General features: G+C 42.7%; 2 protein-coding genes across 2 annotated transcripts in view; one reads left to right on the forward strand and one right to left on the reverse strand.

Annotated features, from left to right (window-relative positions):
- Window positions 1-2,087: 2,087 nt before the first annotated feature.
- Window positions 2,088-13,036, reverse strand: LOC121182424 (immunoglobulin superfamily member 22-like). Its single transcript, XM_041038906.1, has 25 exons — window positions 12,853-13,036; window positions 12,267-12,401; window positions 11,365-11,501; window positions 10,299-10,398; window positions 10,126-10,162; window positions 9,610-9,781; window positions 9,245-9,358; window positions 8,928-9,090; window positions 8,298-8,410; window positions 7,880-8,042; window positions 6,812-7,096; window positions 6,541-6,665; window positions 6,145-6,286; window positions 5,647-5,854; window positions 5,475-5,563; window positions 5,079-5,381; window positions 4,626-4,799; window positions 4,274-4,402; window positions 3,870-4,166; window positions 3,671-3,759; window positions 3,362-3,554; window positions 2,877-3,179; window positions 2,613-2,761; window positions 2,281-2,461; window positions 2,088-2,155 (listed from the first exon to the last, which is right to left on the reverse strand). Exons 1-25 carry the CDS (start codon window positions 13,034-13,036, stop codon window positions 2,088-2,090), a joined length of 4,053 nt encoding a protein of 1,350 aa, XP_040894840.1.
- A 9,318-nt stretch (window positions 13,037-22,354) lies between these two features.
- Window positions 22,355-25,803, forward strand: part of b4galnt4a (beta-1,4-N-acetyl-galactosaminyl transferase 4a) — a 126,393-nt gene continuing 122,944 nt past the window's right edge. The window contains exon 1 of the mRNA XM_041039399.1: window positions 22,355-22,957. Coding sequence (XP_040895333.1) covers window positions 22,816-22,957 — 142 coding nt within the window. The 5' untranslated portion in view covers window positions 22,355-22,815. The remainder of the gene's footprint in view (window positions 22,958-25,803) is intronic.

Raw genomic sequence — 25,803 nt, forward strand, 5'->3', positions numbered from 1 at the left:
TGTACCCGTGACGTCGGTTTAGTGCCTGTTGGTACTTAATTGATTTGAACCTGGCAACCTGACACTGCCAGTCTCTTGGTGGCTCTATAGAAATGGAGTTTGTGGGAGCCAGCATAATGACGTCAGGATGGAGAGGGGTTGTCACCTCTCTGTCTGTTTGGCAGCTCCTCACCAGACCACACTCACTCTCTCAAGAAGCAGCAGACCACTGAGAGGAAAAGCCTACACAGACGCTGTCAGACGGAAGCCCTCACTCACTGCAGTCGGAAAGTATTCGCACACTTTTTGTTTTGTTTCTATACACTGGATTTGAAATGAACAGCCACAGTGATGTTAAAATGGACTTTTGGGTCCAAATAAAATCTGTATTCAATCCATAGTGTTGGACTCAAAGCCCATTTTATACACGTAATCTCTCAAGCACAGCAACTCGTTCCAGCTGAGCAAAAAGCCCCTGAAACAACGAAGAAGTGAAAATGGCTGCAGTACAGACCTGAAAAAGCAGGGAAAATAACAAGTGTCTCGTGACATCTGTGAGCTGTTAAGGGACTTCAAAGAATGTGCTACCAAATATAAAATATGATGGCTTTTAGTTTGTTTTAACTTGTCCAATTTCTTCCTGTGACCTAAAATTGGGAGCCTATTTGTAAAAAAATAATAATAAAAAGGACTCCAGCACCTACTCAGCCCTTAAAGCTGGGAGTCTGCACTATAAGCTCACTATTTAATTTATTGAACAAATTAATGAATTGAACCACAGTGCAAAGACAAAAAGAAAATGTGTGGCACTAATACTTTCTCACTGCACTCTCTCATGGAAGATGGAAATTATTTCTCTTTTTGTTTGAGACATTTTGAGTTTTTTTTTTAAGAATTCAAACTGGAAAAAGCCAGGAAAAGCTGGGAAAGTGAGAAGAGGATGGCATCTCATGAAAGCTGCTGACTGTATTCAGACCCAGGACACTGTTATTACAAAAACTGGTATGCAAATATACAGGTACACTCCAAAGAGAAGTGACATTTAGACTTTGACGACTTTCATAACTAACAGCAAACCACCCTCTAAGGGCTGTGTGGATGTGGTGCACTGTGGACTGTTGCATTAACTGTTTGATTGACACATGGCACGTGGCCTTGTGTCACATCGAGCTCCTGAGTCAGGTCCTGTTTGTCTGTTTGTTCCCTGATATCAGTTTAGTTAGTTTCCTGTTTTATTTTGAAATTACTAACCACTTTGTCTTTCTTGTAGATTCACTTACTGTCCTCCTTTGTTTCCCGCCTCAGTGATTACCTGTCCCACCCCTAATGTGTTGCACCTGTGTCTAATTGTTTCCTCGCCTCCTAGTGTATTTAAGTCTTGGTCTCTCCTTTGTTCTCTGCCAGATCATCTTTGTCTGTATAGCCGAGCGTTCCAGCATTTGTTCCTTGAGTTACTCCCTGTGTGATCTGACCTGGTTTGTTCTCCTTGCGGTTTTTGCCTTTGCCTGACGATTTTGATACCTCTGCCTGATTTTGGACTACCATTCTGTGTACCGACCCTGTTTGGATTAAAGACCAGTTTTTGCCTCTTATTCCTTTGTACTCGAGTCCCTGTCTGAGCCCTCTCTCCTTGACACCTTGTACGGCAAGTCCTGTGAAACACATTTAGTTAGGAAGAACTGGAAAAGAAGATGAAAGTCAAATTTCTTTATAGAGAGAAAAGCATTTGTGACTTAGACAGAAAGGGCAATCTCACTGGTTTACCAAGATGACTAGAAGAAGAGTAAACCCCCCCCCCCCACACACACACATTTATTTGCTCCTGGAGCAGAATGCATACACAGGGATGAGAGCAACTCTGACCTCCAGTGGTCATTTCATACACTACCAGAGTCAGGGGAAATGAGAAAAGATAAGTTGAAAGATGAAAAAAAATCCCCAACAAACCAGTGTTTTTAACAAATAAAAACCTGGAATTCAAGTCAATCAACATTTTTTTGTGATGTCCCAAAACTCATAAATTATTGGCAAGTGGCAACAGTACATGCAGCATAAGGTCAGTGGCCAACAGAAATGCACATGTCAGGGCAACAGGTCAAGCAGATGTCTTACAAAATAAGCTTCTCTTTGTTTGCCTGGTTGGTCAGGCTCTCCAACAGACCCTTGTCATCCTTATCTGTAAGACACAATGACATGCAGAGAGATAAAAGAATTTGTTCAGCTAAACCACAATATAGTTTTTTTTTTTCATATGAATCCATCATTCCACTCCCCTCCCTTTCTTCTTCCCTGAAAACATACCAAAGATCACCAGGTTGCAGGAGCACTTAGTCATCCCCAGGGGGTTCTCCAGTACCAGTGTATATTTTCCACCATCTGTGGCTCCACAGGTGGGGATGACCAGAGTGCACACTCCGTTGGCTGTGCTGTGCCAAAACCGAGGGGAGTCAGAGATTTTTGACTCCCCTTTATACCAGCAGGCCTAATCGGGGAATCAACAACATTAGTATTATTATTATTATTATTATTATTATTATTATTATTATTATTATTATTATTATTATTATTATTATTTCTGGGGGATCGGAGATGATCAAAGGCAAAGAGAGTTCATGTAAATGTTTCAAATATACCTGTGGAGTTGGCATGCCCTGATAGGCACAGCTCATGGTGCAGTCATGTCCTCTGCGCACAGCGTGGTCCTTCAGTGGCAGCAGGAAAGTCGGCTTCACCTGACGTGGTGGTAAGGTGTATTCTTTCAACCGAAGGCTGCCGATGCACTCTTAGAAAAAATATAAATACAGACACAAATTTGTATTTGTAATAAAGTACTCCTTTGTGATGCCTAAAATAACAATAAATGAAGTAATGTGGAAATCAAATGTCTGCCCTCTCACCTTTCTCCTTAGCGATGATGAAAGGTTCCTTTGAGTCCAAGGGATCGCTGTCCCCAATAGAGTTTTGTGCAATCACCCTGAAATAGTACTTCCTCCCAGGAAGCAGTCCAGTAACAGTGTACTTGCAGCTGAAGACACGCTCGGCCACAGTAAACCAGGATGCAGTGCTTGTGTCTCGTTTGAGGATGACATAGTGTGCTCCCTCATCGTCGTCAGCCAGGTCTGGAGAGTGATCCCACTGCAGGGTGACTGTGCCTGGGACCTCCTCTACCAGGAGGAGGTTCTTTGGGGGGCGAGGAAAGTCTGATGAAAGGAGGTAGGTACAGAGGGAGGATGAAGAGGAGAATAAAAATGGCAGCGATCATAATTTTCTCAATACAGAATCTGGAAGTTTCTGGGTTTTTGGCAGAGTACAGTAAATAATCATCAAAGAAAACACAGAATTATGGCATAGAGGAAAGAATGATCAAGACTTTGTCACTTACCTGTGACCCTCACATTAACATCATAGTGACCATCTCCATAGTCGTTCTTCAGATGGGCACGGTAGACACCAGAGTCAGATCTCTGAGAGGATGAAATGAGCAACTGGGAATGATTCTTGCTTGTGGTGATGACTTCCCTTCCTGTGGTGAGGATGCCATTTTTGAACCATGTTACTACTGGGGGAGGTGAAGCCTGTTAGGGTGAGGAAGATGGTAAGAATTTGTTTGATAGGACTTCTGTGGAGTACATGCTGGTCTTGTGGTGCAGAGGAACATTACTAAATTCGGAGTAACTCATCAGAGTCTTACAGTGAAGCTGAGGTGAAGGCAAAGTGTTGTTCCGGCTCGGACCACCATCCGGTTCTTCAGCTTTCCCTGGAGATCAAACCTGGGTGCCACTGTTTAGGAAGAAATGCAAAAAAAAAAAGAAAAAAGAAAAAAGAAACTAGAAGTAATGAAAGAGGAGGAAAGGAGACTACAAGAGAATGCAGTCATATAGTCATATTACCAGGTGGAGGCATGGCCAGTACTCCCTCCAACAGCTCAGTGGTCTCCCCCACCCCTCCTTCATTGACAGCCCGGATACGGAAATGGTACTTCATCCGCTCCTGAAGTCCTCCAACAGTGAAGGCAGTACCAGCAATGGGGATCTTAGTGGCTTTCATCCACTCTTTAGCATCCTCAGGGCGCACCTCCAGGATGTAGCCGGAGGGTTCATCTCCCTGCTCTGGAGGTGTCCACCTCAGAGAAATGGAAGAGTTTGTAGAGTCGGACACACACAGGTTCCTCACGAGACCAGGAGCACCTACCAGGGGAAACACAGACTTTTTAAGTGATGCTGGATAGTTTAAATAATATGGACACAGAGGGGGAAGGAGGGGAAGCAAATGAAGGGGGTAATGAAGGACTCACGTATTGGGTCTTTAGCCAGGACAGCGTTAGAAATGGTGCTAGGACTGCCAGCTCCAGCCCTGTTTACACTGGTGACTCTGAATTCATACTCCATGTCATCCACCAGCCCATCCACCATGAATTTTGTATCTGAAAATCATAATATGGATTCATAAAGACACAAACATACGGGTATGTATTGGCCATAAAGAAATGAAAACCATATAGGTTTAATGTATAGCACCATGATTTGATTCATTGCACGTTACAACGCCTCATCCTTGCTTAGGATTGCTTGTCTGTGCTAAAAATACTTGAACACAGCAGCAGATCATGACAACAAAACAGCCTGATATCCTACCCTGAGTCTCACCTGTGAGCAGCTCCTTATTGACTTGCAACCACATATTGCTGCCTTTCTTCTTCCTCTCCAGAATGTAGCCCAGAACTGGGGCTCCTCCGTCGTGGAATGGAGGTGTCCAGCTTACGGTCATGCTGTTCTTAGTTACATTCGACACTTGGGGCTGGGAAGCTGTGCCTGGAGGCTCTGAGTAGGTGGGTTTAAAACAGGATAAGTGTTCTTAAATGCAAAAAATGAAGAACAGAAGGTGAGTTTGACAATGTAATGGTAAATCTAATGGCTGATTATAATTACAAGGAGGTGAATAACGATAAGAACTGTGATTGTGATTACTCAAGTCTCACCTCTGCACCCCCTAAAAACACTTCTCTCTAATCCACTTTTACACTTTTCTCTGAATGTTCAGAGGGCTGACTTTCATGATGGCACTGATGATGATAATTTATAGTTTAAATTAGCTCTCACCGATGGGCTCTCCAGCGCACGCCTCCTCTGTCTCCAGAGGTTCGCTCATTCCCTCTGAATTGACAGCTCTGATGCGATACTGGTACGCCTGGCCCTCCTCCACTTTGTCATCGCTAAAGACGGTGGTGCTGCTGTCCACCTCGCCAACCCTGTTCCAGGACTTCTTCCCTGTCATGCGCCGCTCAATCACAAAGCTGGTCACCTGCTTACCCCCATTGTCCCGGGGAGCCTTCCACTTCATCTTGATACACTTTCCTGATAGCTCGAGGAACTCTACTTTCCCTTGAGGAGGCTTTGGATGGTCTAGAGAATGTGGTAAGACATGGCTCAAGTATTTCAAATCTGTGTTAAATAAAACTGTTTTACCTTTGGTTACAAATATGTATTGTCACCCACCAATCACATTCAGGTGAAGGTTGGCGACAGCAGTGCCACAGTCACTCTTCAGACGGAGCATAATCGCACCGCTGTCTTCTCGTACACATCTAATAAACAGGTTAAGTGAGAAGAAATATTTAGAAATGCGTAGCTGTGTTTTCAGCTGTTTGATCTTAATCTGCTCACCCACCTGCTGAGCACCAGGGAGGTGGAGTCAGCTGTTCTCTCCACCTTGGTTCTCTCATCCTCCATGACTTCCACCCCATCCTTGTACCATGTGACCTTAGGAAGAGGTTTGCCTTTGAAGGGGATCTTTACGGTGGCTGTCTGGCCTGCCTTCACAGTCACAGGTTGGGCCCCCAACAAGTCCAGCACAGAGGAATCAATCTCTGGAGGATCTAGGAAACAGAGTTCATATACAGTTGGACTGGTTTCTATTGATTTTCTTTTGATACAATTTTTTGTGTGGCTTTAAATCATTTTGGGCAAAGCTTTGGGAGCTCCAGTAAAACCCCTTAAGAGAGAGATGTGTTACTCTGGCGACGCCTAGTGGTAGCATCCAAAAAAGACATGATGGAAAACAGGACCACTGGATTTAAATATTTACATGGTGTTCGATGCGATGACAGTGGCAGGAAGATTGTTCCATTAAGTAATTGTCAAATACAGACACACTGAACAAACTGACCTGCAACAGTGAGCACAGCCTCACTCTCAGCTCCTTTGGCTCTGAAGGTGTATTTGCCTTCATGAGCATCAGTCACAGCAGAGAAGATCAGCTTGTGGACAGCTCCTTGTTTGACCACCTGAACCCCACTCAGCTCTGAAATCTGTCAGAACACATCACTAGTTTTTATCATGTGTCAACAAAAAGTAAATGAAAGTGAATTGATCAAAATGGTTATAATTAATTGGATGAAGATTTTTATATCAGGTTGTTTATTATTTGAAAAACACACTTACTGCCAAGTGTTTGTTTGACATTAGGGTATAAAAAGGAACAAACCAAAGTCATAGTAACTGACAGAAGGATGGTGTATTCGAGAGCATCAACACTTTCATCCCCTCTAATATCATCTTTTACCTCCACTCCGTCCTTCAGCCACACTCCGTCCACCTTCTCATCATCAAGAACAACACACAGCTCTGCAGGGGAGCCCGTAGGACACTGAACATCTGACATGCCACTCTTCACTGAGGCAAAACGCTCTGGTGACACACAAAGAAAAAGAGTTCAATGACTTTGTCAGTGAGTAATGTTCCAGTGTTACAAGTTGGCTACACACATTTTGTGGCTACACTATTTTTAGGCACAGACTAAAAATAACTACACACAGACAGACAGGTATCATTACCTTCCACGGTGAGTTTGGCAGAGCTGACATACTCGTGTGTGTCATTGTCCTGAGTGCAGACCACAGAGTACTCTCCCGCGTCAGCCAGCTCACAGTCCTCGATGATCACCTCTGCCCTCTTTCCCTCACGCATGAAGATGTAGCGACGGCTCGCTGTGATATCACAACCGTCCTTCAGCCAACGGATGTGCACATCCTTGGAGCTCATCTCGCACTCCAGGCGGGCCTTGCCTCTCTCCTGCACGCGGACGTTTTTCAAGTGGCTGGTAAACTTGATGGGAATCCCTGGAGCAAGCGTAAAAGGAAAGAGAATCACTTGAGGGTTTAATGGTTTAATTGGCCTTTACCAGCATGTTGCGTTCCAAATTTTTGTGGTAATTTTTGGTTCTATAAACACACACTAAACTACAGATACACATAATTACTGAGTGGGAACATGAACAAACTTTAATTGTGTTCCCACTTAGAGTATTAGGTTTGTTGTTCATATTCAGTCCCTCCACATATACTAGACCCTTGTTATAGAATTACACTTACAGAACAAGAAAGATGGTCGACTCATGACTAACTATAATTAACACAACCTTAATGACTATGCTTCTGTTCCTGCAACCCCAGAGGACAGCTGCATGTCCTTGTCAAGATATTTACATGCCACAGCATGCACCTTGGGCAAGTAAGCATCTTGTTAGACAGAGCCGTAATAAATGAGCTTGTTGTGAGGAGGGATTTGGTTGGATTACTTTCAACTCAGCACTAGGAGGGAGGATTTATTATGCCACCCATACGTCTTCATTTGGAAGATAGAGGGAAGATGATGTTGTTTAGCACAGCTATGAGGGAATGAAGCGTCTAATCTCAGGGGAGGCAAAAAAGGCAGTAACAGCTCATCTTCACTGGGTCTGAAGGTGGAAGTTTGTTTCCTCAGAAATGCTAGCTCCACTAAAACAGGAAGACACATCCCTTCTGGGAAGAACAAAACAAAACAAAACAAAACATAACAATAAAAAAACACAAAAAGAAAAGTTTTTTTTCTTTAGGATAGTAAAACCCAACGCTTGTCCCTACGTTCAATAAAAAGCGGCACGGTGGCAGTGAGGTCTCCGATGCTGATGGTGTAGTCCCCAGTGTCACTGACTTTCACATCCTTAATCTTCAAGGTGTAGGTCAGACCATCCTCAGACAAGGACACGTCAAACTTTTCATCTCTTTTTACTTCCTTTCCCTTTATCTGGAAAAACACAAACACTTGTGGGAAAACAGTTTCCACAGTACTTTTGAATGATGTGTTATACCCTGGTGTTCATTTCTACCTAGAATATTGTCAGCATATTTTTGTCCTCTTTTCATCTAAGCTACCTACTGTAGATGCCTAGAAAATTTCTTAGAAAGATATTTCTTCATCTCTCCTCCTAGATGGGGTGTTATATGTTTCTGTAAAATGTAATTAAGTCCTTCAGTGTGTCCTTTTGGATCAGATACAAACCTTCCAGATGAGTGGTGCATCTGTCTTCTTAGAGAGACAGACCTCAAACACAGCGGTCTGGCGCTCTGTCACTTTCTTCGGCTTGAAGTCAGACAGGAATTTCAGGGGTTCATCTGAAAGAGATTGATGATTTAAAGTATATAGTCATGTAAACACCTCACTGAAAAGGATTCTATGTCAAATAACAGTATTTGTAAGCTACAAAAGCTGTCTGGCAATTGAAGTTTTGATATGTGTTCAAAAATATACATGACAACCCAAGAAAGCTCCACAGTCATAATTTTGTTATTTGCCCTGTAAATGAAATGATAGATGACAAATGGGATGGGGGACTGACACTGAATGGGAGGAATAAAATGTAAATGTAAAACAAGAAAACAGTCACGCAGATATGCAGGTCATTATGCTCATATAAAACTTGTCCCTGTCTGCTAAATAGCCTAATAAATCCAAATCACCACACTGAAAGAGCGCTAATGGCACAGGTGCTGAGAGGTGCAAATGACAAGGAAAAGAGAGTGTATAAAGACAGTGAAAGTGACTCTGAGAGCAAGTCAATGCTATCAAAGATGACATTGTCTCTCTATGTTATGAGCAGTAGGGAGGACTTCGGTCCCATTCTGCACTTGCCTATGACATTAAGCTTGGCTGACAGTCTCTTGTCTCCAACCTGCAGAGTATAGGTGCCCATGTCACTGAGGCTCACGCTAGAAATGCACAGCATGTGCTTGGTTCCCATCTGTTTTGCTTCATATTTCCCATGAGAGTACTGGATCCGCAGCAGCTCCGTGCCCTGAATCGTAAATAAAACAGCTAGATGAGGGAAAGAACTTGCATGCTTTTTGTTTTTTTTTGTTTTTTTGTTTTGTTTTTTTGCAATAGAAAGGCCACAGATATATATACAAACTTTGACGCATTCACACAACAGACAAGAAAACAGAGTTTACCAGAAACCACTGCATCCTGATGTTTGGATCCTTCAGCTCCAGGATGGTGTCGAAGGCGACATTGGTATCAGCTTTGGCAGTGATGTCCTCCAGGGGCTTCAACACACGCACCATCTGGTAAAATGATCATTTATTTACAGATAAACAAACCACAAAAATGACAACATGACACCGCTAAGCATTTTCCCATCTTCACATTAACTGACTTGAGCTATGGCTGTGTTTTGGGACATTTAACTTTCATTTTCTTTTTTGGCTTTTTCATTCTGCTCTATTTTAAGCTGTTTTCATATCACATCCCAAACCTGTTCTACCTTATGTGATCCTGTGGTATATGAACAAGCTCTCTGTATGACAGGCCCCACCTCCACCTCCTCTTTCTTCTTCATCTCCTTCAGCTTCTTAAGAATGCCTCTGAAGTCGGTGAAGCCATACTCGGCACAGATCCTCTCGTAGTCCTTCCTGTCAGCTCCAGCCAGGATCTTTAACATCTCCTCCTCTGTAGGTGGTTTCTTCTCCTCTCTTTTCTCCACACTGCTGCACAAGGAGAAAGATCTCAGACAGGAAATAGGTGTTCATGTGTGTTTACATACACATATATATGTGTGTGTCTGTCAGGTTTGTGTGCATGTATGTCTGACAGTAAGTCTGACAGTGTACGTATATGTGTGATGACAGCTCAAAAGACAGCTCTTCTGCCCCTGCGGCAACACACCGGTGCACGGTGGAGCTTTTTAAATCTCGTCCTGTAGATATTTCTGGATGCATGCAAAAAAATAGAAAAAAAGGATCTGGGGGTGGATCAGAGACAGCCCCATCACACCTTGACAGGTTTAGGGAGTGTCATGGTCGGTATTAGACAACTGGCTTGTGTTTCCTACCGTTTCTTCAGCTTCTTTTTGAAGTCCAACGCTGGATCTAGACACAAAGATAGAGAAACTTTGACCTGAGGCACTGTGTGAAAACAGTACGTAAAACTAAGCTGAAAGCCTCTAAATAACTATCAGGACAAGAAAGGCTCACACAATGTGTTATATGAAACGGCTAGACTCACTTTCTGTAACAATGAGGGATATGGAGTAAGTGGCTTCTCCGTGCTTGTTGGAAGTAATGCACTTGTAGACATCAGCGTCCTCCAGGGCCAAGTTTTTGATCTGAAGGGGAGGAAATGCATTACAGGTTACATAAAAGGAAATAAAATGTATTGCTTGATGCTTTTTATAACACCCATTGAAAACCATCACACTGTCATTACATTGGTTGGTCATTCTGAATCCCTGCTGCAGTACTTATTTTAAGCAAAGGGAGGCAGTGTCACGCTAGGAATGCACAGTAAACATTTAGCACCACAACTTAACAGTCATCCCTCACCAGAGAAACAGATGGCAAGGGGAGATGCATATGTCAGCACCCACAAGTTAATTGCTTTATAATAGCTATTTAAGCTTCACTTAAGCTCCCCGGCTGGTACAGAGAAAGCGCTAAATCCACTCCAGAGTGGTTATAGATAAAAGGATCAGAGAGAGTTTTTTTTTTCCTGTCTATCTACTTTTCCTCATGATGCATGGTGTGTTGTCTGAGTAGACAGCACCAAGATGCCAGAACCCCTTGGCTTAGTGATAGCCTGCACATAGCCACTGTACACTTTAAGCAATGCATCTTGAGTATATACTGTACCTCAGGCAATACATTTCGATTTTAATGCAGCTGTACTTTGGAAAAAATAATTTTGGCATCTATGTATAGATGTGATGGAGTTCTCATAAAAATCTGTGAAGCAACCACAAAAATACAGTGTATACTGTGTCATGCAAAGCTACATACTATTTAATCTGTTATGTGACTGAAATGATGCAAACACAGATTTGACTGAATTCCTTAAATATTAGTTTCACAATTCATGTAGTTATGTCAAACAACCCGATGAAGGCATGGAAAGGTTCAACCTTCTGACATCTCACAGAAAATTAAAGAGACTTAATAGCACAGACCTCGTTTTAGTACCAGGACCACTGTATTCTCTGATCACAGGCTTGAGTTTGTTTTGAGAAGCAAAAACTGTCAGTGAGATCCTTTAGAAAGTGAGCAACACTGTGAGCTGTGTAGTTATGTTGTCAAACCTTGAGTATGTGCTGATTGTTGATGTTGTCATAGAAAGATTTCGTTGCATCAGACAGTGGGCACCCGCTGGCTCGTTCCCAGCTAACACTGGGCTGGGGATTCCCCACCACTTTGGCCTTGAACACCGCATTGTCACCTATGGGTGACATAGAGATAAGATGAATGCACATTATCTGCTTGAGAATTATTAGCTGAATACCAAATATCTTCTTCTTCTTCTTTTAAGAAAAAAGTTCTGATTTTTAAAATCGTACTGGAGAAATGAGAATGAATGTTTAATGTACATCAGATCAATTGCCTCTCTCTCCCTCTCTCTTGCCTTTTCCTGCTTTCCTTCTGAGACCAGTGAGTTTAAGGTCAGCCCATGAATGCTAATGCTATGGCTACTCCGCAGTGTTCTGCAAATTGTGACAGGCTATCTTCTACATGCCTCTCTATCTATAATCTATAATTCACTGTTAGAGGCAGGGTTAATAAGCACCTACAGTTTATGCAGAACAGAAACTTGTATTCAACAGAAGTATCAAAGGTTTTGTTTTGTTTTTTCTGTGGAGGTCACAATCATGATACAAACTCTGTTTAGGTGTCATTCTGCTTTGTGTGTCTTTTTCTGGGCTTTGATCAGAGTGGATTTACAGTGCCTTCACGCAGAGAGACAAACTGTTATCTGAAGTTTGCACATCGCAGCAAACTTTTAGTTCCCAGTGGGATTTAGTTTGTGTCAGCTGGAGTTTCTAGGCAAACTATGAGCAGGGATCTAAAATTAGCTTGCACGTAGTTCTCATAGTCTCAAGGGCTCACAGTTGTTTATAATGCGATGTGAAGAGAGATATTAGGGGACGCAAAGGGCGTTTCTCAAACTTTCAAGATGCTGTGAGAGGAAAGGAGCATTTCACCTCACCCTCTTGGGCAGTGATGGGGCGCAGCTTCTCCTCGAAATCTGGGACAGACTCTCCCTTGGGGATCTGCGGGGATTTCTGTACCTGGCTGAAGGACTCCACCACAGCTGAGGTTTTACGCTGAGCCGCTGAGTGCTCTGAGGGAGACAAAGGACATCCACAACATAATCATGCACAGACAGGAAAATTATGCTACAGCGGGCTTACATGCAAATGTGATGTTATCATCATGACTGCGATTGTTTTTTTGTTTTTTATTTTGGTCCATGATAGTACTGAGAAACGTGGTTAATTAGCTTTTATTGTTGATCTGCATTTGGCCAGGAGCTCAAAGTTGGGGTCTTTAAAAATTTAGTGTCCAAAGTTCTCTGAGGTTTAAGCAGAAAAAAAGACGAAACTTTACACAGAGGGACAGGTAAGAAATGTCACTTAAAGCAACTATTTTAATTATGTTCACCAATTTTGTTTCTTCGGCTCACTGTAATGCTGACTCTAATCTTCTATGCCATGTCTCATAATTAAAAATGTTACATTACACAGCATGGCAGTTGGGGAGGGGGGATTATGATCTTGATGAATAATTCATACCTTCCATGGTCCTTGACAAGCCCTGGGACACTTTTCTCAGCTTGGTGGAGCTTGTGGAGGAGGTAAAAATGGAAGAGCTGGAGGAGGAGGAGGAGGAGGACATCTGCATCTCTGACATCTGCCTCATCTGCTGCTCCATCTGCTCCATTCTGCCCCCAGCGGCTTGGAGGAGCTCTGCTGCCATGACAACGACGATGATGATGATGTAAAGGTGGTGTCTGTTGATACCTGGTGGTTGACAGAGACAAATGGACATGTGAAATGATGGTTTTTACAAGTGGCAGACAATACTCATTTGCCTCCTAATTCTACTGGGCATTGTTGTGCTTAACAGCTTTGAGTCCTGATATGTTGCGTCCAGTAGATAAGAGGCACCAGAGGGACAGAGGACAATCCTAACCATCCTCTCTAAATTCACAGCCTGATGCAACTCATATCCTATAGTGTACTCAGATAGCAAAACAGGATGTTCTGAGCAGACTTGGGGCTTTTGTGTGCACTTGCATGTGTGTGAGTGTGAGAGAGTGTTGCTGTGCGCGTGCGTGTGATGAACACACGTCTTCGCTCTCTGTCTCAGTGGTGATTAGATGTGTGTTTTCAGAAGCATGGATCAAAAACAAATGATTGAAACTCACCTCCATTCCTCTGCGTGTCCCCTGCCCTTTCCTTGCTCTATCATCCTCCTTTCAACAGTGACTACAATGGTCCTTTGCCTTTTGCCAGGCCCCCCGTACAAAGATCCAATTAAAAAGGTAATCCACACACCTGCTGTGTGAGATAAAGCCTTGTGTTTGTACCAATGATGAACTGTGCTCTTCCCCTCTTACTTTGAATTTGGATTCGCTCTCTCTCACATCCCTGTTTCGTTTTTTTCTGCGTGTGTGAAAGCTGTGAAATGGTGCGTATGTGCATCTTAGCCTGCGCACAATAAATACATGTTACCAGTGCCTGGAAGAAGAAGGCAATAACAGTACAATGCCAAGTATAAGCTAGTGTTAATCCATCTAATAAAAAAGTGTCACTCACTGCACACCTACTTGTGAAATTTCAACACTAAAAAAATAAAATAAACTCAGGTAAAGTTCAATGTGATCACGTCCGTACCCACAAACTAGTATGAAAATACAGAATTGCTTTTTCATTGACAGCCTGGTTTTAGCATGTAAATGTCATTTTATAAACCAAAGGAACAATTAACCACCAGATTAGTCTCTAAATGAAAAATGTAAATCCAGTAAGTACTTATGTGACTTTTGCTTCCTGCAGCCAACACACCACATGTTGGGGTTGGTGAACTAATTAGTTCCATAAGCTTTGATACCAAAAGGAAGTTGTTTTTAAGCGACCACAGCAAACTCTTTGATGGTATAACTCCACAGTCTAAAGGAGAAGCTTCCAAGCTACAAAGTGCTGATCAGGTTGCTGTCTCACTGCAAGTGAAACACAAGAATAGCTCTTTTCTTTCCCTACCCCTCTGCCTCTTTGTTCAGTGTCCTTGATCTCTCACAGCATTCAGCCTGGCAAATTGCAAAAGGATTTTTTTTTTTTTTTACTCCCCCTTTGGCTCTATTATTTCAGAAAAACCAAGACACACCAAACTTACTTGTTACAGCAAAGCCTTTACTTTCTCACAGATTTAGTCTGCACCCCAGGTTTCTGGTTCAACTGCTTCCAGCCCAAATGTCTCCTCTTATGATGTTCTTAATCCACACACTGCTTCCCTCTCAGCGGGATCCTGCCAGCTCAGTCTCTCCTGTTTTCTTGGCTCCTTTTTGGTGGATGAGCCAAGGCTGGGGCATTCAGCAAACACCTGCTGTGTCCTGTCTTTGGACAAATAAGGCTCTGATATCTTCAGGGGTTGCCGGGCCTGTGCTGGGCTGGATGAATACATCACGCTAATATTTCCCACAGGTCAGTTAGTTTGAAGGTCCACCGTGGGCCATTTCATGCTAGTATTTTGGAACATTAAACATTCTCCACAGAGCATGTGGTGATGGAGAGTTTCTCACAGGCTCTGCCTCTGAGGCAGCCTTTTCTGCATCTGTGTCAGAAGAGGTCTCAGGCTATTATTAAAAAATACAACAATTTTGACATACATTAAACAACAACACATAAATTAAATATTATCATTCTCTGCTGGTGTGTGACCTTGTGTGTACTTCTTGCCTCTTCAGTGCCCTTCATGTTGCTATGGGGCTCATATGGTCTGTTGTGAGCTTGTCCAGCACTGAACTAGGTTGTTGTTATCAAGGTGAAAATAGACTGACAACAAAGAGGCCAGTCAAAGGCACAAAAGTCTTATATCAGGACACAATTTGGTACGTGGTGTTCCAAACTGAATTCATAAGAAATCACATAGATATTAAAATTTCAACATCTCTTTCACCAACTCTTCTCTTTCAACTAAGACAACACCCAAAGCACTTTGTGTCAGAGAAGACTTCTATTATATCTTCTACAGCACTCCTTCATTTTTCGGGGACTTTTTGGGAATTTGATTAGTAGTCTATAATGAAGGATATGAGAAAGTATTTAGAACTTTGTGATGGGATCTACATAATAATGAAATGGTAAAAACAAAACAAGATATTTTAGTTGGCTCGACCTCCTGATGAATGACACTCTTGATAGGCTTGGAAATTAGCTTGCTAATGCTAGTGCTTGGTCCTTGGGGGTTTCCCTTTAGGAGATGTCAGTTGATTTATTAATAAACGAGACAAATATTGGGATAAGAAAGCTGGCCAGCTAAGAGGGAGCGAGGTAATGGAGTGAAAGTGGTTCTTATGCGCATTGTTAATGAGTGCTGTTAGTAGATGTTAATGTAAAGGCCAGTTTCAGTTATCAGACTTCTCTGCTTCTCATTTGCTGCCATGGAGAAAATGGATTCCTCTGAATTTAAAAGTCAGAAGTGTCTAATGATGTCTTCAGTGCAGGAAAAGACAATGACACTAGTAATTTTAGGCCAAGAAAGAAGATGGCAAGTCCCAAAAGACAGTCTGAAAAATCCTAAGGGGAAGAAAATAAATCTTTTCGAGCTCCCAAGTGGCTTCTTCCAAGAACATAAAACATAGTGGGACATGACTGTTAACCACAATGAAGCTTTGACAAGCTACAAAATGGTGAGTTTTATTCTTCATTTTAGGTATTTTACAACAATATGTTTAACTTAAGGAGCAAATGTATCTTGTATTAAACCACATAAAACCCTTATCAGTATTATTGCCATTGCAGGGGTGGCAGCAAGTCCTGGAGCTGGATACAATACAGGCACCAAAAGACTTGAATCCACAGATAAAATGCTTATTCTTTTTGAGATGTTAAAACAAAAAACAATTTTGAAAATCTGTCTATTTTTCTTAGTTATTTTGTTTTTATGGATTTACTGTATTTTTATGCAAATGTGACATTAAAATAACATGTAATATTCATGTCGACACCTAACTGTTTTAGAAAAGAAAATTGAATGTAGTTTCACAGATGTTTTTACCTCCTCCACACAATGATGTAGTAGTTTAACAGGCACAGCTGTTTTAATGTATTCGGACCTCTACTGGGGTGACAACACTTTATGTAAGTGCTGACATGTTTTTTATTTGTCAAATAATATATTCTATCCTTGTATTAGCCAGACAACTTTGTATTTAACACTTACTCATGTTTTTTTTGCAGGATCCACACCCATCTCGCAGTGACACATTAACACTCTTGCGAGTACACTGTCAGTTGTTCAAGTACGACTTTCAGTGGTGAAGTTTTTTTTTGAGTAATCTTATCAAAGTTTGTGCTTTATTATTTGGTTTGATAAGTAGTTATGAGGAAACAATTGAAGAGCAAACAGAACATAATTTATTACTAATAGACTAGTTTATTACTAATAGACTAGTATTCAGCCAATAGTTAACAATATATTAAGTTCATATATATTTTATGGTTTAATTTATGAGTTTTGATCCACTAATAGGTCATTAGTGTCATGAGCTGGTGTAGAATTCTAAAAAAAACACAACAATTTATATCATTTTTTAGCACAAGGACATTATTATTCACATCCATTTGTTCCTCCTGCTCCTGCTCATATTCAGAAATTAGATTAATTCAACGGGGGTAGTAACCCCACCTCAAAAACAACGCTGTCTGGGAGGAGCAGTCACAGGAGAGATACTTCAAACACCTGTGTATCGTACCTGTTGACTGATTGGGCTGGTCCTCACTTTTATGATCTCTCACAATGTCAGAATTGAAATTTAGGAAATGTTCCCTGTTTAATGGGCTTGAAACAAGCTCATTATCGGAGCTGGGTAATGCATGAATGTTTTATTACGAGTCTGGCCCACTTGTCATGGATATGCTCTTTGAGGTGACAGCAGCAGCACTTAAGAGTGATTGTTTGGTTTGAGAGAGCAACAGAGAGAAAAAGATAGATAGATATAGAGAAAGAAGGGGAAATAGTCGTAGAGAGCCCCATTGGCATTACTTCTCTCTAATCCTCTTTGCGCTACACCTGGCTGGCATGCTAATGATGGAGAAATGACCTAGATTTCTCTCTTAGCAGATTTATACTCACGGCACAAAACATAATGAATCAGTTGGTTGAATTTTATTTTGCGTGACTGCTGTTTTTTTGTCAGCGTTGAATCTGAGAATGAGGCCAAGCGTGGATATTCACATTTCGATGACAGACAGACTGCAACGCTACAATAGTCACTTTGGTCTCAACAGTTGTTTGAGCTTCTTCAGTGGCTTCATGATGACTACAATCGTTGCTTTGAGAAAGAGGCCAGAAGATTGTCAACAAAAATCATTCATGTGATGTCTTTTGATGGTGCGCACTTTCTTGTGACAGGATCCTCAGAACAAAGGACAACACTTTATAACAAAGGAAACTGAAGAAACTGAAGAATCCACAGTTTTGCATGGTTACAGAGCTATAAGATAACTCTGACAGTGGCAGAGTTATTTTTTACTGTTGCTATGTTTGGACTCCTCACCTGTTCACGTGGGAATGTAGCTTACTGTGTTATTCACTACAGCAAAACACAACACCACTGACAAGGTGTTTGTGGAATGATCAATTCCACTAACTGCAGACCTGCAGGGCAAAGGCTAACGCGGACTAGTGAGCGTGTTTGGGGTTGTTACTCACAACGTTGTGTCGATGCAGTCAAAGAAAACCCTGCAGAATGCTATTAAATATGGCAGCAGCTGTAGCTATGTGATGTTAAACGCTCCATCTGAACCGCACATCTCTGGAGACATCTAATTTTCAAATCTGTCTCACCATATTCGGAAGAAACAGCTGCAGAAGAGTGCATGTGTCTGTCTGGGGTGTGTGTGGGCAGGGGCTGAATGGAGAAATGAATAAAGTCAACTTCTCAAACTTTTAATGGATGAAACTATAACTATACTCACCGTTACTTTATGTTTGTGCTTTATGTGTTGTGGAATATATCCACTGAACAAATATATAGACACACATTTTTCCCATTTCTTTCCTGCTCCACAAGTATCATCATCTTCTCTCCCCTGATCTGTGCTCATCTCAGCTCCCGTCATTCCTCCTCATCCTCATCCCTTCACTTTACCTCTCCCCCGCTCCTGTTTTCCTCCTTTCTTATCCGTAAACATGTAAGAATGTTATTTTCCCCAGAAGGAAATTCAATAGGGCACAGAGGAGAAGAAAGAAAGATGCCACTCCACACCTGTTTGGGGAGGAGGAAGCTCAGGCACACAGGGCAGCCAGAACTGATCCGACAGGATGCAGGAGGCAAAACCCTTTAATCCCTGTGACATTTTAGCTCAGACCTCTCATCAAAGCCTGCAAGTTGCTGTGCTGCCCAGGAAAAAGGAAGGCTGGACGTCTGTTAGGGACTGAAGGAGATGAAGGCTGGAGGACAGACAGACGGGCAGAGAGAGACAAAGACAGACAAGCAGGTGTTGGATTAGTCAGAGGAGAGAAATTTTAAAAAGCTGTAAGTCCAGCTGAACCAGATGAATTAGTGATTAAAGCCGTGGCAGCCTCGAAAAAGAGGCTAGTTTCTCCTCTCTTGCTTGTCTGCATCACATCTTCTCTATTCAAAATGCAAACACCATCACGCTCCGAGACGATGCTCTCTGCATACTGAGTCCCGAGTGATGCCTCACCCCTCGACTGTGCTCAGCTGCATTGTACCTTCAGTGCCATACTTTGACACCCCCGTCACAGTCAGCTGGGCATTTACTCCTCCCCTGTGGGCACTGGTCTCTGTAATACCCCAGCAGGCAGCAGCTCCTCTTCCTCTATCAGCCCCCACCTTGAACACCCTCTCTGTCCCTATCATTCCTCTGCACACCTTCTCCTCCTGGATTCAAGCATGGAGCTCCCTGGAGGTTTGGACCTGGGTGGCAAATGTTTCTGCAGGCATGAAGAGGGAGAACAGCATGAGATAAATTTTAAACTGAAAAAGATGTGTGCCTGAATGTGGGCATTTCAGATAATATAAAACCTTTCTGTTAGCCAATTTACACCTTCTCCTCATGCTACTCAACCAATAAATGGAGCCATATGCAGTGTGTGAAACTTTCTGTCTACCTTTACTTTGAGTTAAGAGTGTGCAGGTCCCGATCCTGTGCTTTGGATGCTTGCCTGCCCTTGGATGAAACAGAAATAACAGCGGAGCATACTGACAGAATATCAGGTACACTGGCTGAGTAGAAGAGAGAGTTGTTTTTGTCTTCACTTTGACAAAAACAAGTCAGATGATCAAACATAAAGAGGAACAGAGTCAGGACCTCAAAAGGTCCATGATACTGTCCCGCAGCCAAGGAAGCAGGAGGGGGGGGAAAAAAAAACAGGAAACTATTTGATTACACGCTTAGGATGACTTTCAAACCTGGTGTGTGTGATGAAATACCTTCAGTTTTCCCTGCAACAGCCCAAGCAAGGTGAACACTGCAAAGTTTTTGTTTCAGTTTAAATGATGTTTGGCTGAGGTCATTCTCTGAGCACTCATTTCAATACGGCCCAGATGAATACCTAAGCATTTCATTTACGCTCAGTGTTTGCTCCGAAGATTACATTATTAATCCACGGAGGACAGAGGATTACGGTCTGTGGTCCGACTGATTCACAAGGCGCAGCTGGGACAAACTAAATTGAGGTCTTATTCTTATAGTCCAGGTTTCGTGTCCTTTGATCCTTTCTATCTAGATTCATATTGGCATCAATAGATTACCACGGCTGCAGCTGGATGATTGGACACGTATTAAACTGGGGATAAACCACATGTTGGATGCAGTTTGTCTAACCTAAAGTGAATGATATGCCAAAAGGTAGACTCATGTGAAAGGCCCCCTTTTACTTCATTCACACATTTGGTTTCATCCTCTTTTCTAAAGCCCCTGGATACCCACGGTTCGCCCCCAGGTCCTTCTCAGGTCTGTGTGGGTTTGTGCAAAATATAAATGAATATGACACAGATGAATATCTGTGTACTGCAGAAATAAACCAAAAGTAGTTCTGTGGATGGTGAGATGGAAATATACAGACATATAAAACTCGTTATTTCGATACTTGTATTTTGTCTTTTTGATTTAAACACAGCCAGCTTTGCTTCAGCACTGAGGTCAGTAGATACCAAAGACCTCACCGAAGTCTCGCTTGATGTAGTCGTTGCTCTTTTATCTTTGACCAGGGGGCGGCAGTCAAGAGCGTTTCCTGAGTGAGTGCAGTGTCGCCACACACAGTACACAGGCCACATAACGTGTGATTAATTTGTAACGACCTGTGCAACAAACCGCAAAGTCGGTTTAAGGAAATTTTATTTTGTACTCCCAATTAAAATAATTTATAGAATACAGAATAAATTTGTCACCGTCTCTTAAATAAATAGAATTTTTCGGAAACTATATGGACTTTGCACTACTTCCGACACTTAAGTGAAGAATGGGGGAGCAATCAGTGAGAACTGCAGAACTCAAAGGCTGGATGTAAAGCTAGAATGAGCTACGGCTGTCCCTGGAATAAATTAGGAGCATTTAAAATAAATAAATACAAATATTTTCATTAATTACACAAAAAAATTTTTAAACAATTACACACAACGATTATTATCTATGCAGTTAGTGTTTTATATAATAGTAGTTCCATTTTTTGAGTTGATCCTTCATTACTTAGAAAAACAAAAACCGACTTAATCATAGTTAATCAAAAAAAGGGGGGGGGGGGGGGGCTTCAATTCAAGGGAGAGGGCAGAACAGGGAAGCTTAACAAGTTTCGGGCTGTGCGTTCAGCTATTGGAGGACGGATCATACTAGTACCAAGCGACGGTGAGAGCAAACGTCGTCGTCCCGCCTCCTCTGAGGCAATCTGCGCGGTTGCAATTGGATGTCAGGCTTGTCATTCTCCATCCACCCAGGTTAGGTTGCTCTGCACCGTAAAGATGCTCAATTGATGGGCGTACTGTGCTGTGCGGTGAAAGGAGACACCCTTACGTGTTTCATTGTAGAAAAACAAAAAAGAAAAAAAAAACATGTTCTCTCTTGGTTTTATCGCAGCTTGTTGCTGGTTCCTCCGCGACAACCTTCCCGGAGCTCAGCTGTTTTTTCTGCCCGCGCGCGGTGACAAGCGGGTTGGACGATGCTATTGCGGCGTTTTAATGGGAAAAAAGCTCTTGACAGAATAACAACACAAGGCAGTGCATCGCTGTAAGCGCCACGTACCAGTGTTTATTTGTTTCACCCGGATGTGTGGGTCTTTGTTTGCGATCCTTCTCGCACGCACGGGGGACTCGGACATCGCAGGTAGCCTACTTTTGGGTAAAATGCACCTGCCGTGAGGCGAGGACCAACCGGAGCACATGGACAAATGTTCCCTGAACCTCAGATCGGACTGTCACATCTGAGCATCTCTGTCAAATCTTTGTTGTTACGCCGCCATGGAGCGTTCACAGTTTTTTCATCTACACCGGTTTAATATTTACTCGTCGCGGGGCTTCAAACCCACCCGAGTATGAGGATGACAGCTGATCGCCCCTCCTCTCCCGGGACTTAAATAAAAACGCGCTCCTTCTGAATCCGCTGCCCTCGATTGGAAGCCGGAGCCTCAGTTTTTTTTAAGCTGTGTTCAACAATAGATGGAGCGCAAAGGGCTGTGACATTTGTGTGATTGCCACCTTAACCTTTCCCTGATCAGGTTACTTGCCACACTTGTTCGCTGGCAGTAGCCTGAGTCATATTTCTCTGAAGGCCCTTTAATTTCATTTGTACTCATTTGGAGAGATTAAATCATCCATCTATTCCGCAGGAACACTGTCTCTCTGCAGGAGGTGTTCAGCGTTGCAGCTCTGTGGAGATGTCCGACCACCTCTCCACATGGAAACTAAATTTCTCCTTTTGCTCTTTGATACTTCGCGTTAAATCCATGGCTGGGGATGATCCTTGAGTAGCCGATAAAATAATCAGCGCCGCGGTGTCAGCAAAGGCTTGAGCTACAGGGGATTTGTGTAGATTATCGCCGGACTGCTATTTTGTACCCTCGGTCACACTCTTAACTGAACTTAGCGGCTGTTGATCTGCAGCCTTTTCCCTGCTGCCCCCGCCGCCAGGAAACTCCAGCAGGGGAAGCCTGTTTACAAGCCACTCTATTCATAGGGACAGGGAGAAACCGGGTTGCATTCATAAGCAATGACTGCCACAGAGGTGTTTGGACCCAGATCTGAGGATACGACGAGTTTGGCGTTGCTGTCAACCCGTGGATCCGGAGGAAGGAGACGCGCTGCAAGGCTGTAAGTTAACCCTCCCTGTTTACACGCAGGCTGCCTGACATGCCATCGCTGTGACCGGCGGGGTGGAGGTAGCCCGTCAGCACAGCCGCGGACAGCCAGAAACAAGGAAAAAAAAAAAAAAAACAGCAGCGCCCGAACGAGCACTTTCCGGACCCGTTTTGACTATCTACCGGGGCGGCTACCGGAGGATGTTTGAGCCAGGATGCTGCGCTTCCCCGTGAAGAAGATCCGGAAGCAGTTCAAGCTCCTGCTGCTGCTGGTACTGCTCACCTCCGCCGTATGGTTCACCTACCTGCACATCAACCAGGGCAAGACCATCAAACTCCACTTCAACTACGGAAAAGGTAGGCATGCCTGGGAGAAACCCTCTTCTGTCCATCTCATGTGTTGCACTCTGAAGTTTTCTGAAAGGAGATTTGTCTTTTACCGTGATGGAAAGGACTAACAGTCCCTAAAGACATTTAAAAGGACATTTAACAGTCCCTTTATGAATACTGTAGCGATACCTTAGGAGATAATACCATAAACTAGTGTAACAACACTATAAAGTCACCACTGAGTACACCGAGCTCCCGCAGGAATATTATAGGAATATTAAAGTGACATCACAGCAGATAATAATGCCATAAAACATGATAAGGCCACCGTAAACTCACCAGAGTAGACATAATAACAGATATAAGTCCTATAAGGAAAAAACATAGGTGTCAGATGCTATAACTTATGATGAGGTCAGTATAAACACTGCAGGCACATAAAATCCTTACATAAATATTGTTAGTTGCATGGATTTATGACAAAAATGTGTGTTTGAAACAGCTGCCGCACACTGATCGGTCTCCCTTGGGCAGTGTGATGGGTAGGACCAGATACGCCACAAGAAGAAATAACACAGAGGGGCAGCGTGTCCCATAAATTAACAATCGCTTCCTTCTTCAGGCTAAGTAAAGAGCACCGGGGTCTTGGGCCAAGTCGAAAGCCAGGCCGCCGCCTTCAACATTAATAATCAAAGGGCTGTTCATGAAGGTGGCTTCAGAGGTCACAGGCTCGCCAGTCACACCTGGAAACATATTAGAGGGGTAGGCAGTGCGGGAGGGGATGGGGAGGGGAGGCAGATCTCCACCTGCTGCTGTGATGCTTCTTATTATCATGGCTTCAATGCGTTTGTCCACTGTGCACAGCACGAGTGGCTCCTTGTAACAGAAGAAGATACTGAGTGTTATACAAAAAAAAAGTTTAATAAAAAAAATACTAATAAAAGCTGTTAGGCGATGTAAGGTACCACCACCTACTACAGATTTAACATGGGTTGATGGTATACTCTATCTCTTGCAGCTGTTCATGTAAAGTGATACCTAGTGATTATGATGTCCTTGAAGAGTATACTCCACACACACACACACACACACACACACACACACACACACACACACACACACAGAGACACAGTGCACTCTGACACACAGGGATCATTTCTTTGTCTCTCTTCTTAGCCGTGTTTTTTTTTTTTCCCAGAAACAGACTAGATTTAGTTTTCTGATGACGAGAGACTTGAGTCATACAGAGTGGTGAAGGCTGTCAATCTGTCGCGTTCAGTAAGTGCAGCTGAGTGAGTGGTGAGTGTGTGTCAGGATTTGAGTCAAAAATGCAAAGCAGCACAATGAATTCAACATGTATGAAGCGTGTAGTACATCTTTTACATAGTTTCATGAAAAGACAACAAAAAATAATGTGCATTATAAGCTCTATATAAGCCAAATCTATTGCAGGGCTGTTGTCTTGATTTGCACTGCATTATACAGGCGGTCCTGATATTTCAGCCACTCCCTGAGTTCACAGTTAATGTAATGAACAGGACACTCCTGTTAAAATAGATTGACTGAATATCATTGCGCACTGCCTTCTTTAACCATTTTGTGTTAACTTGCCCCACGAGCGAGACGCTCTCTTTCTTTCTCCGAGATCACAGAGCCCGACTCTTGCTGATATTTTTGATATTACCGTATTCCTCGTTTTAAGGATTCAGCTTGTAGTCTGCCTTTGCGACTCGGCTGCTGCAGCCGTCTGGTGTGGAAGGAAGCTGTTATGCTGTACTGTGCTGGCCTGTGTGTCTAATTGACTGTCTTCCATTTAGCAGGCATCTGAACAGGTCAACTCACTTAACCTCTTATGAATAACATGTCCCCTCTCGCACCATGGGTTTCTAAGTGAGATGTAGCCATTACTGAATATGGGACTCTATGAAGTGTGTAAATATTCATATCAGGCTGGTAGTATTCTCTCCACACAGGAATCTTCATCGATTCTTAGCACTGAGGTGGGGCAGGTAGAAATAATGTAATTTCATTTTTTGGCCCGAGTCCTTCCTTATTTGAACATGAAATGACAATTTGTCAGATTTCCATTCCGCTTGTCCTCATTTTGGAGGAAATTAGATTTATCATAGCCAAATCCTCTCCTTCAGCAAGCACACGTATTAGACAGATTGCCACCAGTACCTCATCCACTAGATAATGTCTTATTGGCAAATGACCAGCTGACTTATGAGAAGTATAAACATTTCCGCATAAAGTGCCCCATTGAGGCTACTTCTGTCTAATTGTGAATAATGATTTTAGAAGCGTGTCGACAGCAGATGATTTTATCAAGTGTTTCGAACTTAGCTGGACTTACCTCAGCGGGCTTACGTGTTGTTTGAATGGGTAAAGATGATGAGGCAACAGGGGCTATCTTAATGGAACCCTGTGGAGTCCTCCATGGTATACAAATGGTTTTTTATGAGTTTCTCCCTGAGGCACATTGTGCATATCTTAACAGACATGTTGAATACATTTACTAGCTCATAAAACATTTTTACTTTTATCTATTGTTTTGACTCTTGCTTTGTTTACATCAGTTTGCAGTGATATTTTTCTCCTCTTATTGGTGCATTGCTACCTTTTTTGGTGCATTACATCCACCAGCTGCTACTGCCCTTTGCATTTGGCAGTAATGTCTATGTGCGTCCTTGTGTGTGTGTCCTGGTAGAGACACAAAAAAAAGACACAAAAATATGGGAATCTGGTCGTGGAATGGTAGTGAAAAGTCACACTGTGAGCCATCTGACTGAAGAATGTAGGTGCTGCATTTAAAGAAAAGCACCCTCAGCAGGTGCTGATTGCCTTGACTTCACAAAGAAACGTTTGTGTTT

Source organism: Toxotes jaculatrix, chromosome 5 (assembly GCF_017976425.1).
Source record: "Toxotes jaculatrix isolate fToxJac2 chromosome 5, fToxJac2.pri, whole genome shotgun sequence".
NCBI classification, from domain to species: domain Eukaryota; kingdom Metazoa; phylum Chordata; class Actinopteri; family Toxotidae; genus Toxotes; species Toxotes jaculatrix.

Coding starts and splice junctions, on each gene's coding strand:
- LOC121182424 (XM_041038906.1), bottom strand. CDS start 13,036: ATGGCAGCAGAGCTCCTCCAAGCCGCTGGGGGCAGAATGGAGCAGATG. Junction 8,411..8,927: donor AGCCAAGCTTAATGTCATAG/GCAAGTGCAGAA, acceptor AATCTCTTTCAG/ATGAACCCCTGAAATTCCTG. Junction 7,097..7,879: donor CGTGCCGCTTTTTATTGAAC/GTAGGGACAAGC, acceptor CGCTTGCTCCAG/GGATTCCCATCAAGTTTACC.